General features: G+C 37.8%; 2 protein-coding genes across 3 annotated transcripts in view; both read left to right on the plus strand.

Moving 5' to 3' along the window:
- The window catches only part of LOC102976833 (zinc finger protein 14 homolog), a 142,802-nt gene that overhangs the window by 10,503 nt on the left and 119,473 nt on the right, over nt 1-12,826 (plus strand). The window lies entirely within an intron of this gene.
- Nucleotides 1-12,826, plus strand: part of ZNF566 (zinc finger protein 566) — a 32,594-nt gene that overhangs the window by 7,517 nt on the left and 12,251 nt on the right. Inside the window, exons 2-4 of one of the 2 annotated variants that reach the window (XM_007115272.4) lie at nt 1,596-1,668; nt 4,899-5,025; nt 5,326-5,424. In XM_007115272.4, the coding sequence (XP_007115334.1) occupies nt 1,660-1,668; nt 4,899-5,025; nt 5,326-5,424 (235 nt within the window). In that variant the 5' untranslated portion in view covers nt 1,596-1,659. The remainder of the gene's footprint in view (nt 1-1,595; nt 1,669-4,898; nt 5,026-5,325; nt 5,425-12,826) is intronic. The other variant, XM_028478154.2, reaches the window with a different exon arrangement.

Genomic DNA, 12,826 nt, shown 5'->3' on the forward strand with positions numbered 1-12,826 from the left:
TGGGAATGTGACAAACATAGTATGGAGCTATTGAAGTGAGATGTTTCCTGCCCATTCTGCTTGGAAGGTACAGCACTTGAGGAAGTCCCTTTAAAATCAGGGAAAGGCCAGGAAGAGAGACCAGAAGGGACTTAAAAGTGAGGAGTATAGGAGAAGGAACTCTTTTCAAGTCTTTCTGGATTACTGTTGATTCTTTAGTATCAACAGTGCCCTCCACAGTCCCCCCTTCTTCTTTTAGCACAATACCTGGCATGTAAGAGGCTATGTGGTTGATAAAAATACTAAGAACTTAGTAAGTAGTAATAATAGTTATTTAAAGTAATGCTTTCAGGTTTTAAGGAAGCGGCATTTGTGGATTACTTTGGTTTTCATTTCCTGGAATGTGTTTACCTGTGGGGGAATGCAGTGAGTAACTAGGGGTAGAAGTAGCCATTAAATAATTTATAACATGATACCATGGTTTTACTTCCTGAGTGGTCAGTTTTACATGAAATTATTGATAAATTGTTTGATGATCAAGGAGCTTGGTATATATAGAGGATGCTCACTGCCCTTTACACTTTTATAATGCTCAGTTTATTACATTCCTATATCCAATAAACAAAAAAACACAAATTTTCTTAAACATTTAAACATCGATGACAAATTCAGTTACTCCCCTTAAACAGTTTTAGACTTCTATTAGTATAGAAGCACACAGAATATACACAATTATTATTAACTTTATTACTATACTTATAGTCAAAAGCTATTCTAAAGCATCAGTAATGTGGGTTTAGTCCATTTCTATGTTATTTCTGTAGTTTTAAATTCCTTTATATTATTATGCTAATTTTAATATCTTCCCCAAATTACTGTAAATTCTGTAAAATTACTTTGTTTGCTTTTCTGGATTTCAGTTTTCTTAAATCAAGGCTCATTAACCCCAAAAGTCTTCTCAACTAGGCAAGATTAGAGGATCTGGATTATCAACCAGATGTCTCTTGGTCAGGACTTGGGACCTGACTGTACAATCCAAGATCATTGAAAATTGGTTTGACCAATGTGTATCCAAATTAAAATGCATATGATCAACTTTTAGGAGTTAATCATTCAGAATTTATATACAAGTAAAATGATATATGTACAAGTATATCACAGCATTGTTTGTTATAGTGAAAGACTGGAAACAACCCAAATGATCATTGGCAGCAAGTTGGTTGAATAAATTAAAGTGTATCCATTTAGTAGAATCCAATGTAGCTAAGAGAATTATGTACCTCTGAATGTACTAGTTGGGATCTGGTCCAAGATATATTAAGTAAAAATAGTAACAGTGTGTATAATATGCTATAATTTGTACTTTTAAAAAGTACATCTTTGTGTGTATATGTGTATATATACAAGCTATGTTCTCTAAGCCATGTCAAGTTGTCCAGATCTATCTGGCTCTAGTCAAAGCTTGAGGTTTCTGGAGTAGGGGATAATGAGAGATTTGCCCATTCTTCTCACTGATACCCCTCAACTGTTTGTGTGGAGTGAACAGAGGGGAAATGATCATTCTGGAAGCTATGAGGCAAGTGGGATCTTACATAGTTTCTTTTCGTCTCCTCCAGCTCTGCCTTTTTCCAGAAGAGGAGCCCAGAGGAAGACTGGTCCTTTTCTGCAAATATCAAAGCCATGGATCAGGTGAGATGCTGTTTCTTTTTGCTCAAATAGAGTCATTTTTACCCAGTACGTGTAAATATTTGCTTTCCTCATCATGCGCTTTTAGGTGTTTTAAAAAAACAACTTTCAGACGGTTTAGTTATAAGCAATGCCGAAGTTCTCTTACTCTTGCTCTAAAGAAAAGGTCTCTAATAAGCCAATTCAAAAATTTCTCTCTTGGTGGAAATATTTATAGAAAAAATAAGTGGTTAGATAATCATTGTTGGAAAAAAGGAAGGAATGTCTGGTTAAAGATCTTTATACTCTTAAATTACAGATAACTGTTAGAGGGCTGAGGGGTTAGATAACAAGTTTCTCTGAAGGGGTCTTAGTCAGATTAAAATCCATTAGAAAATTGCTTATGGAGTTCATCAAGTATCTTTATTTGTTCCCACAAATTGTTAATTACATAATGTAAAAACAGTCTGATTGAGACCAGGTTTGGAAGAAAGTTTTTTTCACTGGTTAACATGGTCCCCCTTCAGGAACCTGACCCCTATTTCCTCCTAAACAACCCAGTGCCCTCCACAGTGCCCCCTTCTTCTTTTAAACAGTGTTTACAAATCCATTTAGTAAGTTCTTCAGCATCTTCTATCAGAGTTGTGTCAGAAATCTTGGTAGAACAGAAATGGGTTTTCCATTTGTTAATCTAATTTGCTTTGGACAGTGGTTTGATAGGATGGAGATGGGTAATTAGGGGCACCTCATAGGGAAAAGCCCTGATCATCTCCACAGACCTCGGTTTTCCAATAAGAAAGTATGTGGAATGGTTTTGTTTGATTTCATTCTTAACACACAGAAAGATCTCCTGTGTATGAGACTTTCAGGTTTGGAGGTATGACTGGTGGTTGGTACAAAGCTCTGACACCCCACGAGATCATCCATGATAGACATCAGTAATGCCATTGTGTGAAACTGGATCACGTTCTGCCAGTTTCCTGTAGTTCAGGAACAAAGGAAATTTACAGTTGAGCAATGGGCGGTTTTAGGTGAGACTGGGCCAATGTTGGGAAGGTCTTTAAAGATCACCTTCAGCCTCAACGTCTGAAAGCAAAGGAGAAGTTGTCATTTATGTCCATATTACTCAGTGAAAAAAATATGCTTATGGAAAGAATTTAACAAGGAATAACTTACTATAGTTATTCTAATGTCACACTACTGTGTGACATTAGAATGGATCAGTCTTGAATTATATGCAAATTTAAAATATTTTTTAAAGTCATATTATACATGTTCAGAAGTAAAGTAGTGCTATTTCAATCTGGCTCCACTACCAGTTCCACTCCCAAAAGGTAGCTGCCCTCAACTCTTGAATATTGATAATCAGTTTTACTCATTATCTCCTGACTTACTGCAGAGTGGAAAGGACATTATACTTACGTATTGTACCCTTCATTTCCTCTGATTCTGTTATATCACAATTTTTGGTTAAATCAATAGTGTACACATTCTTAGGACTGCAAATATCACTCACTGCTGAGCCAGCTCATGGCTTTTTTCTGTTACAACCTTTCGTTTTTCCTGGGGTTAACTGCTTTCTTCACCCCATTTGCTTAGTTTTCCATGTATTTATATCCAAAATCTCCAGAATCACTGCCACATGCCAATCAATACATTTTCCATCTGGTCAAACACATCAATTCCTTTTGAACATGGAGACATGCATCCCTATTCCCTTTTTCACGCTGCTCCCATCTAGTTGCTCTCTAGGTCTGTTTCCCAAAGACTTCCCTTTTTTTTTTTTTTTTTTTTTTCTTCTTCCCCCTGTGATTTTCATTCACTGTTCTCCTGTGTTAATTCACTTATTTCTTGAATCGCATGTCTTCCTCTTTTCTAGTTAACTCTGATTTTGGTGGAGTACAGCCTCTGGTAGTTTCCTAAGAAATTGTGATGAGTCATTCCATGTCTAGGAATTTTTTTCAATTGTCACAACAGAATGAAAATTTGGTTATAGATTTCTAGATCAGAATTTCTTTTCTACATCAGCATATTGAATTGTTCTTACCATTTCTTGTTTTTAGTGGTTTTCTTAAGAACCCCCCCATTGCCTCTCTGGTTCTTTTTTTTTTTTTTAATTTATTTTTAATTAATTTATTTTTTTGGCTGCATTGGGTCTTTGTTGCTGCGCACAGGCTTTCTCTAGTTGCGGCGAGCAGGGGCTACTCTTCATTGCGGTGCAGGGGCTTCTCATTGCAGTGGCTTCTCTGTTGCAGAGCATGGGATCTAGGCGCGCAGGCATCAGTAATTGTGGCACATGGGCTCAGTAGTTGCTCTGCAGCATGTGGGATCTTCCTGGCCCAGGGCTCAAACCCGTGTCCCCTGCCTTGGCAGGAGGGTTCTTAACCACTGGGCCATCAGGGAAGCCCCGCCTCTCTGATTCTTGATGGCTTTTGTCCAACCTGCTTTTAATGTCTTCTTTTTATCCCTTATTCTGAAATTTTACTTATAGCTATTTTGGAAAAGATAGTCACATGTATTCATAACATATTATATGACAAGCATTTGCTAGTTGTTTGTATATACTATTTCATTTAATTAGGAAACTCGTCTTGGCTGGATTTTGTACCTTCCCAGACTTACTTGGATAATGGAAGTGTCCCACTATATACAGGCAATTTCCTTGGAGGAAACAGATGACGTGGAAGCTCAGTGATTCAGTCCTGCTTATTTGTTTACAGTCCTCCAGATGCATCGCAGACATTCAGCCCCACTCTGTATGCTTGCTGGTTTTCACTTCTTCTAGCTTTATTTTAATTAATTAATTTATTTTAATAAATTTATTTATTTATGGCTGTCTTGGGTCTTCGTTGCTGCGCACGGGCTTTCTCTAGTTGCAATGAGTGGGGGCTACTCTTCCTTGCGGTGCCCGGGCTTCTCACTGCGGTGGTTTCTCTTGTTGCAGAGCACAGGCTCTAGGCACGTGGGCTTCAGTAGTTGTGGCACATGGGCTCAGTAATTGTGGCTCGCAGGCTCTAGGGCGCAGGCTCTGTAGTTGTGGCGCACTGGCTTTGTTGCTCTGCAGCATGTGGGATCTTCCCGGACCAGGCCTCGAACTTGTGTCCCCTGCATTGGCAGGCAGATTCTTAACCACTGTGCCACCAGGGAAGTCCCTCTTCTAGCTTTATTTTTTTCTTCTCTCTTTCTGTCACAAAAACACTTATGTTTATTAATCCAATCTAATTTTTAACAATTTAACATGGTTGTTGTTCCAGGAGTCAGTGATGTTCAGTGATGTGTCCATAGACTTCTCTCAGGAGGAGTGGGAATACCTGAATGATGATCAGAGAGATTTATACAGAGAGGTGATGTTGGAGAATTACAGCAACCTGGTTTCAATGGGTAAGGACGTCCATAATAATTCAGATTCTGCCTTGAGAAGGTCTACTTCTTCTGGTGTTATACTCACCTACCTTTCAAGTAACCATTTGGATTTCTACAGCTTGTTTCCAGAAGAATAATTTTAATACTGTAGAGTTAGAAAGAGGAAGCTGCATTGAGTTATGAGTGAAGTTTCAAGTCCTCTGTTATGTTTCATAAATCTGATGTATCTTTCTTTGACTCTTTCTTAATAATGAAGGGACTGGATTTGAATTCTGGGACATTCTCATCATAAACTTATCTCATTACTTCTTTTGTAAGCAGGACATTCTATTTCTAAACCAGATGTGATCTCCTTCTTGGAGCAAGGGAAGGAACCCTGGTTGGTTGACAGAGAACTAACAAGAGACCAGTGGCCAGGTAAGTGAGGCATGGCAAGTAATGACCCAATTGGTCAGTGGAGAGACTGAACCTTTGAGATGAAATCTGGGAAGCTCCCCTTAAAAACTTTAGGCCTGTTGTGCAAAAGTAAGCCTTTTCAGCATGACCTTTCAAATGATCTTACCTTTTCCCCTTACTTAACACACTCCACCTGCTCTTCTCCTTGTGTACTTCTGTCCCAATTCTAAACAGCTGGTGCCCTCCTCCATATTCTCTAATAATATTCCTTTCTTTCCAAATTTGGATCTACTTCCTTATCAGCTTCTCATCCTCTTTTGTATTTAGTCTTTAAAAAGCATCACTTTCTCCTGAAATATTTTTTTTCCTACATTACCAAAGACTTATTTCCTTTAGGGTTTTTAAGATACAGTAGCTCATATACTCATTGATTCATTCATTTACTGATTTTCTAATGTATGTGAGGTACTCTGCTAGGTACTGAAGAGATTAAAAAACAAATAAGCAGGAATTCCCTGGTGGTCCAGTGGTTAGGACTCCGTGCTTCCACTGAAGGGGGCATGGGTTCGATCCCTGGTCGGGGAAGTAAGATCCCTTAAGCTGCATGGTGCAGCCAAAAATGAAAAAAAAAAAAACAACAACAAATGAATAAGCAATTTCAGAGTTTATAGCTAAATAGGGATACTATATATAACTCCTAAAATGTAGAAGCACCATAAGTGAGGTTAAAATAGGGAGCCCAGCAGAAAGTGAGGGCTAAAGAGGTAGAAGAGGAGTTGATCACATAGATGTCATAGGGGGAGATTTGAGCATGCATGTCATTGACTTTAATGGAAAAAAAGGAAAAAAGGCTCCGTGCCTCCATTGAGAGCTTAGTGCTAACAAAGATAAATTTTAAAAAGAAAAGGAAAAACCAGGACAGCACATTCCTTAATTCAGTATATGTTTTTTTTAAATTTTTATTTTATATTGAAGAACAGTTGATTAACAATGTTGTGTTAGTTTCAGGTGTACAACAAAGTGATTCATTTATACATATACATGTATCTATTCTTTTTCAAATTCTTTTCCCATTTAGGTTATTACAGAATATTGAGCAGAGTTCCCTGTGCTATACAGTAGGTCCTTGTTGGTTACCTGTTTTAAATATAGCAGTGTGTACATGTCATTCCCAAACTCCCAATTTATCCCTCCCCCACCACCCTTCCCCCGGTAACCATAAGTTCATTCTCTAAGTCTGTGAGTCTGTTTCTGTTTTGTAAATAAGTTCATTTGTATTATTATTTTTTAATTCCACGTATAAGCGATAGCATATGTTATTTATCTTTCTCTGTCTGACTTCACTTAGTATGATAATCTTCAGGTCCATCCATGTTGCTGCAAATGGCATTATTTCATTCTTTTTAATGGCTGAGTAATATTCCATTGTATATAGGTACCACATCTTCTTTATCCATTCATCTGTCGATAGATCAGTATATGTTTATTGAATACCTGTTGCATGCCCAGCACTACTGTCAACCTGAGGTTACAGCAGTGAATAGAATGTGCAGACTCTATATTTCCAGAGTTTACCCTCTGGTGCAGGGAGAGATACACAAATAAATGAATGTATAATATATAATGGTGAGTGCTGAAAAGACAAACAAGGTGGAGAAAGGGAATGGGGGGGTGCTATTTTTTGTGACATGGTACAAGAAACTTTTTCCAATAAGATGACATTGGGACAGAGACCTGAAGAAGTATAGCTGTAAATCATTGTATGTGATTACTGGGAGGAAGAACATTCAAGAGGGAGGAAGCCAAACATTCCACGGCCTGAGGCAGGTATGCATTGGCTCTGTGTGAGGAGCAGCCAGGAGGCCAGTGCTTCATCTATCCCAGTTCTTATTATTAAAGTATTTTCAAATCCAAGACTTCATATCATTTCACCCTTGTATAACCTCAATATGTAATTCTAAAAAATATGGACATTTTCTCCCTTATATAACTTTAATGCTTTATCATCACTAATAACTTTTACACTGATTTCTTGGTACACTGGATTGTTTTAGTGTCATTCTACTGAGTACTAGTGAGAGTGAACATTTTCACCTTAATGGTGCTACTGTTTTTAACTTGTTTGCACTATAGTTTACACTTTTTATCTATTACTGTCCTAATTTTTTTCAATTTTTATGGACTTTATGAAATAAAAACATTATATACCCATTTCCACAGGGTGCTTTTTACTTTTTAAATTTTAATTTGGATTGGCATCTTTAAGTGTATGCTTTAATGTGTCTGTAGTCAGTCTTTTGTGGTTATTACAGTTTCTAATTTTAGAAAATTAACTGACTTCTACAAACTTCATAGATATTTTGTTCTTTTTAAAACATTTTTCTGCTATTTTCAATAGCATTTAAATCCATTTTAAAGTTCTTTTACAATAAGCTGTAAATTGAGAGTCCAAATCAATCCCCCCTCCCGTGCCCCCATACCTTATTTTAGCACCATTTACCAAACAGCTGCTTATATCATCATTGTTTTATCTGCCTGTTCAGTTATAAGTTCTGATTTATGTTAGTTTGTATTTCAGGGCCTCTTTTTCTATTTCTTTTATCCATCTATCCACTTGTACCTGCAGAGGTAGACAGGCCCAGGAGACAGTTTAATATATTTTAATTCTTTTTATTGGAAATTATCTCAAGTACAGAAAAGTAACAAACTATAGGTAGATATTCAAACAGTTATAGAATGAATTCTTATGGAACCATCTATCAGCACAGATCTCTCTTTGTCCATTGTATCTTTGTGTCCCTTTATACTTTTACCACCTAAGAGAGCCACCCAATTTTTTATAGTCAGAGTTGATTCATTCAATTATATGAATATACCACAGTTTATTTTTCAGTTCTACTTTTCATAGGCAGTTAGGTTGTTTCCAGTTTTTGACAGTTATAAATCACTACTATGAACATTTTCTATGTTATTTGAAAAGGATAGAATGAATGGATTATAAGACATATCTTTAGCTGTCCATTTTTCAACTTTTCTTTAATGTGTATACTAGTTTACAATCCCACCAGCAGTATATAGGAGCTCCCATTTTTACACATGCTTCCTAATGTATGGTATTGTCAAACTTAGATTTTTACCAATTGCTGAGCATATAGTGATACTTCAGTGTGGTTTTAATTTGCATTTCCCTTTTTACTGATGAGCTTGAACACATTTTCATATCATTATTCATCTTTTGAAATTCTTCTTTAGTCAATTGCCTGTTTGTCTTTTTTACCTGTTTTTCTGTTGGATTGCCTGTATTTTTCTTAGTGATGTGTAAGAGTTCTTTATATATTTTGCTTATGAGTATATTCCATGTTCTAAAAATTGCTAATATCTTCTTCTACTCTGAATTGTCTTTTAGCTCTCTTTATGGTTTCTTTTTGTGAACAGAAGTTCTTAATTTTGGTCAAATGTATCAATCTTTCCTTTTGTGCTTCACACTTATTAGGACTTATGTAAGAAATTCTTCCTTGGCCTATTTTTGAATCTTATATAAACAGATCATGCTATCTGTACTTTTTGTCTTGTTTAAGAAACCTTTGCTCACCATATGACCATAAAGATATTCTCCAATGTTTTCTTCTCGATGTATGACTATTGTTCCTTTATAAACGTTTCTTCTAAGGGGCTGAATTTTTACTGTGATATTCAGGTGTGGTTACCTTTATTCTGCCATATTTTGCTTCTGGTTGTATTTTTAAATCTGAGGAGTTATATCTTTTTCTTGTGATAGGAAATCCTTGGCAGTCATCTCTTCAAACATTACCTTGCTACCATTTCCTCTTTTCTCTCTTAAGCTCCTATTAAACAGACATTAGAACATCTGGATCACCTCCAATGGCTTAAACTCGTCATCTCTTTTTCCATTTATACTGCCTTTACATAGAATTCCTTGCCTCGATCTGTATTGATTCACTAATATATTCTTCAGTTATGTGTGACCTTTTGGCTCTTCAGCTTATCCACTAAGTTTTTTTTTTAAATTATTTATAAAATATAGTACATGCACAATAGGATATATATAACATTTAATTAACATAAAATTATAAGATAATAACATGTAAATCTCTAGATTTGCATATACAAGAGATTTGCTAGGAAATACACCTAGGAATATAATTGCTGGGTCTTGGCATACATTCTTTTTTTTTTTCCCCCACCTTTAAAGAGTGATTTTTATTAAACTTTTTAAAATTTGCTTTAAAAAATCAGTTAACCTGTTGGATCCTGATATCTCCAGATAGTCACTTCAAGTCTCTATTCCACTTAGCTTGTATAGACATATAGGCAAAAAAGAGGGTAAAGGCTTCTGGCGCTTTGTCTGAGAATTTAGTGGACATTAAAACACACCAGACAGGCTGTGTGGCCCAGTTGACTTTTTTTTTTTTTTTTTTTTTTTTTTTTTTTTTTTTGCGTTACGCGGGCCTCTCACTGCTGTGGCTTCTCCCGTTGCGGAGCACAGGCTCCAGACACGCAGGCTCAGAGGCCATGGTCCACAGGCCCAGCCACTCCGCAGCATGTGGGATCCTCCCAGACGGGGGCACGAACCCGTGTCCCCTGCATCGTCAGGCGGACTCTCAACCACTGCACCACCAGGGAAGCCCTCAGTTGACTTTAAATAGGCATACTTTCTTATTCAGCTTTACCAGGTAATACCAAACTGTTTTCCAAGTGTCTGTATCACCATCTTTCTCTGTAATTGATATTGTAAGATTTTTTTCATTTTTTTTAGCAATCTGATTGGTGAGTATAAAATCTCATTTCAGGGCTTCCCTGGTGGCACAGTGGTTAAGAATCTGCCTGCTGCAGCCGCATAGCACAGGGAGATCAGCTCGGTGCTCTGTGACCACCTAGAGGGGTGGGATAGGGAGGGTGAGAGGGAGATGCTAGAGGGAGGGGATATGGGGATACATGTATATGTAGAGCTGATTCACTTTGTTATACAGCAGAAACTAACACACCATTGTAAAGCAATTATACTCCAATAAAGATGTAAAACAAAAAGTATCCACCTGCTGGGACTTCCCTGGTAGCACAGCAGTTAAGAATCCGCCTGCCAGTGCAGGGGACACGGGTTCGATCCCTGGTCCGGGAAGATCCCACATGCCGCAGAGCAACTAAGCCCATGCGCCACAACTACTGAGCCTGTGTGCCACAACTGCTGAAGCCTGCACGCCTAGAGCCCATGCTCCACAACAACAGAAGCCACCGCAATGAGAAGCCCGTGCACAGCAACGAAGACACAACACAGCCATAAATAAATAAATAGAATAGAATAGAATAGAATGGAATCTGCCTGCCAATGCAGGGGACATGGGTTCGAGCCCTGGTCCAGGAACATCCCAAGTGCTGCGGAGCAACTAAGGCCATGCACCACAACTACGGAGCCTGTGCTCTAGAGCCCACATGCCACAACTACTAAGGCCCATGTGTCTAGAGCGTGTGCTCCGCAACAAGAAAAGCCACCACAATGAGAAGCCCGTGCACCACAGCGAAGAGTAGCCCCTGCTTGCCGTGCGCAGCAATGAAGACCCAATGCAGCCAAAAAAAAAAAAAATCTTATTTCATTGTTTTAAATTGAGTTTTCCTGGTTACTGTTGAAGATGATTATCTTTCCACATGTTTGGCCAATAGTGTCTCTTCTGTGTAATGCCATGTTTTTTTAAACTGCTATCCCTCCCTTCTCTTAATTGCAGTAGCTGACCCTATGCTCCACTTCATCTGATTTGATAATCACTTTTTTTTTAAGATTTATTTATCATTTATTTTATTTATTTTTGGCTGTGTCAGGTCTTAGGTGCGGCACACCGGATCCTTGTTGAGGCATGCAGCATCCTCTGCTGTGGTGCACAGGCTCCTCACTGTGGCACGCATGCCTTTCTCCAGTTGTGGTGTTCAGGCCCTCTCCTCTCTAGTGGCATGCAGGCTCCAGGGCGCATGGGCTCTGCAGTTGTGGCACGCGAGCTCAGCAGTTGTGGCGTGCGGGCCCAGCTGCCCCGTGGCATGTGGGGTCCCAGTTCCCCAACCAGGGGTCGAACCTGCCTCGCCCGCACTGTAAGATGGATTCTCTACGAGTGGACCACCACAGAAATCCCTATAATACCATTTTGATCATTTTTTTATTAGACTATTTGTCTTTCTCCTAAAATTTATAGGAATTCCTTATATATTTTCTAGGTACTAATTTTTGGTCAGTAGCATGTTTTATAGACATCTTTTCCTGTTGTAGCTTATTTATTCATTTTCTTTATGACATCTTTTGATGAACAGTAATTCTTTGTGTTATTATGGTTACATTATATATTTGATAGTTAAATTATATATAATTTTATATAATTATACATAATTATAATTATTTAAGTTTATTTAAAAATTCTACTTTTTTCCTTCACAGGCTTCACACCTTTGGGGTCATAAGAAACCTTTTCCTAGCCCCATTTTCTCTTATTTCTTCTTCCAAGAATGTTTATGTTTTTGCTTTCTTATTAAAGCCCTGTTAAGGTACCTGGAGTTGATTTTCACAAATGGTATGAGATCAGTTATAATTTTTTCCCCGTAGAGAAAACAAATTATTTTTGCCCCACTGAATGAAGAGTCCATTTGTTTTCCACTGATCCACAGTCACATATTAAAATTCCATGTATACATAGGTCACTCTTATTCCATTGGCCTTTTTATCTATACCTGTCCTAATTACTCTTGCTTTTATCAAAAGTCCTGATCTCTGATGGGACAGGTCCCTCCACTTTTTTCTTCAGAAGTATTTGGTTATACTTGTCTTTTTGGTCTTCCATATAAATTTTAATATTACATTAAGTAAAATTTCATTTACGTTGTTTTTTGTCAACATCCATTCATGATAAAAACTCTGAACAAAGGGGGAACATATCTCAACATACTAAAGGCCATTTGTGACAAGCCCACAGCTAGCATCATACTCAGTGGTAAAAAATTGAAAGCTTTTCCTTTAAGATCAGGAACGAGACACGGATCCCCACTCTCACCACTTTTATTCAACATAGTATCGGAAGTCTAAGCCAGAGCAACTACGGAAGAAAAAGAAATATAAGTCATCCAAATCAGAAAGGAAGAAGTAAAACTGTCACTATTTGCAGATAACATGATATATATAGAAAATCCCAAAGACTCCACTAAAAAAAGTTAGAATTATTTATTAATTTTTATTGAAGTATAGTTGATTTACAATGTGGTGTTAATTTCTCCTGTACAGCAAAGTGGTTCAGTTATACATATATACATTATTATTTTTTTTTTTTTTGTGGTATGCGGGCCTCCCTCTGTTGTGGCCTCCCCCGTTGCGGAGCACAGGCTCCGGACGCGCAGGCCCAGCGGCCATGGGTCACAGGCCCAGCCGCTC

Source organism: Physeter macrocephalus, chromosome 17, assembly GCF_002837175.3.
Source record: "Physeter macrocephalus isolate SW-GA chromosome 17, ASM283717v5, whole genome shotgun sequence".
NCBI classification, from domain to species: Eukaryota; Metazoa; Chordata; class Mammalia; order Artiodactyla; family Physeteridae; genus Physeter; species Physeter macrocephalus.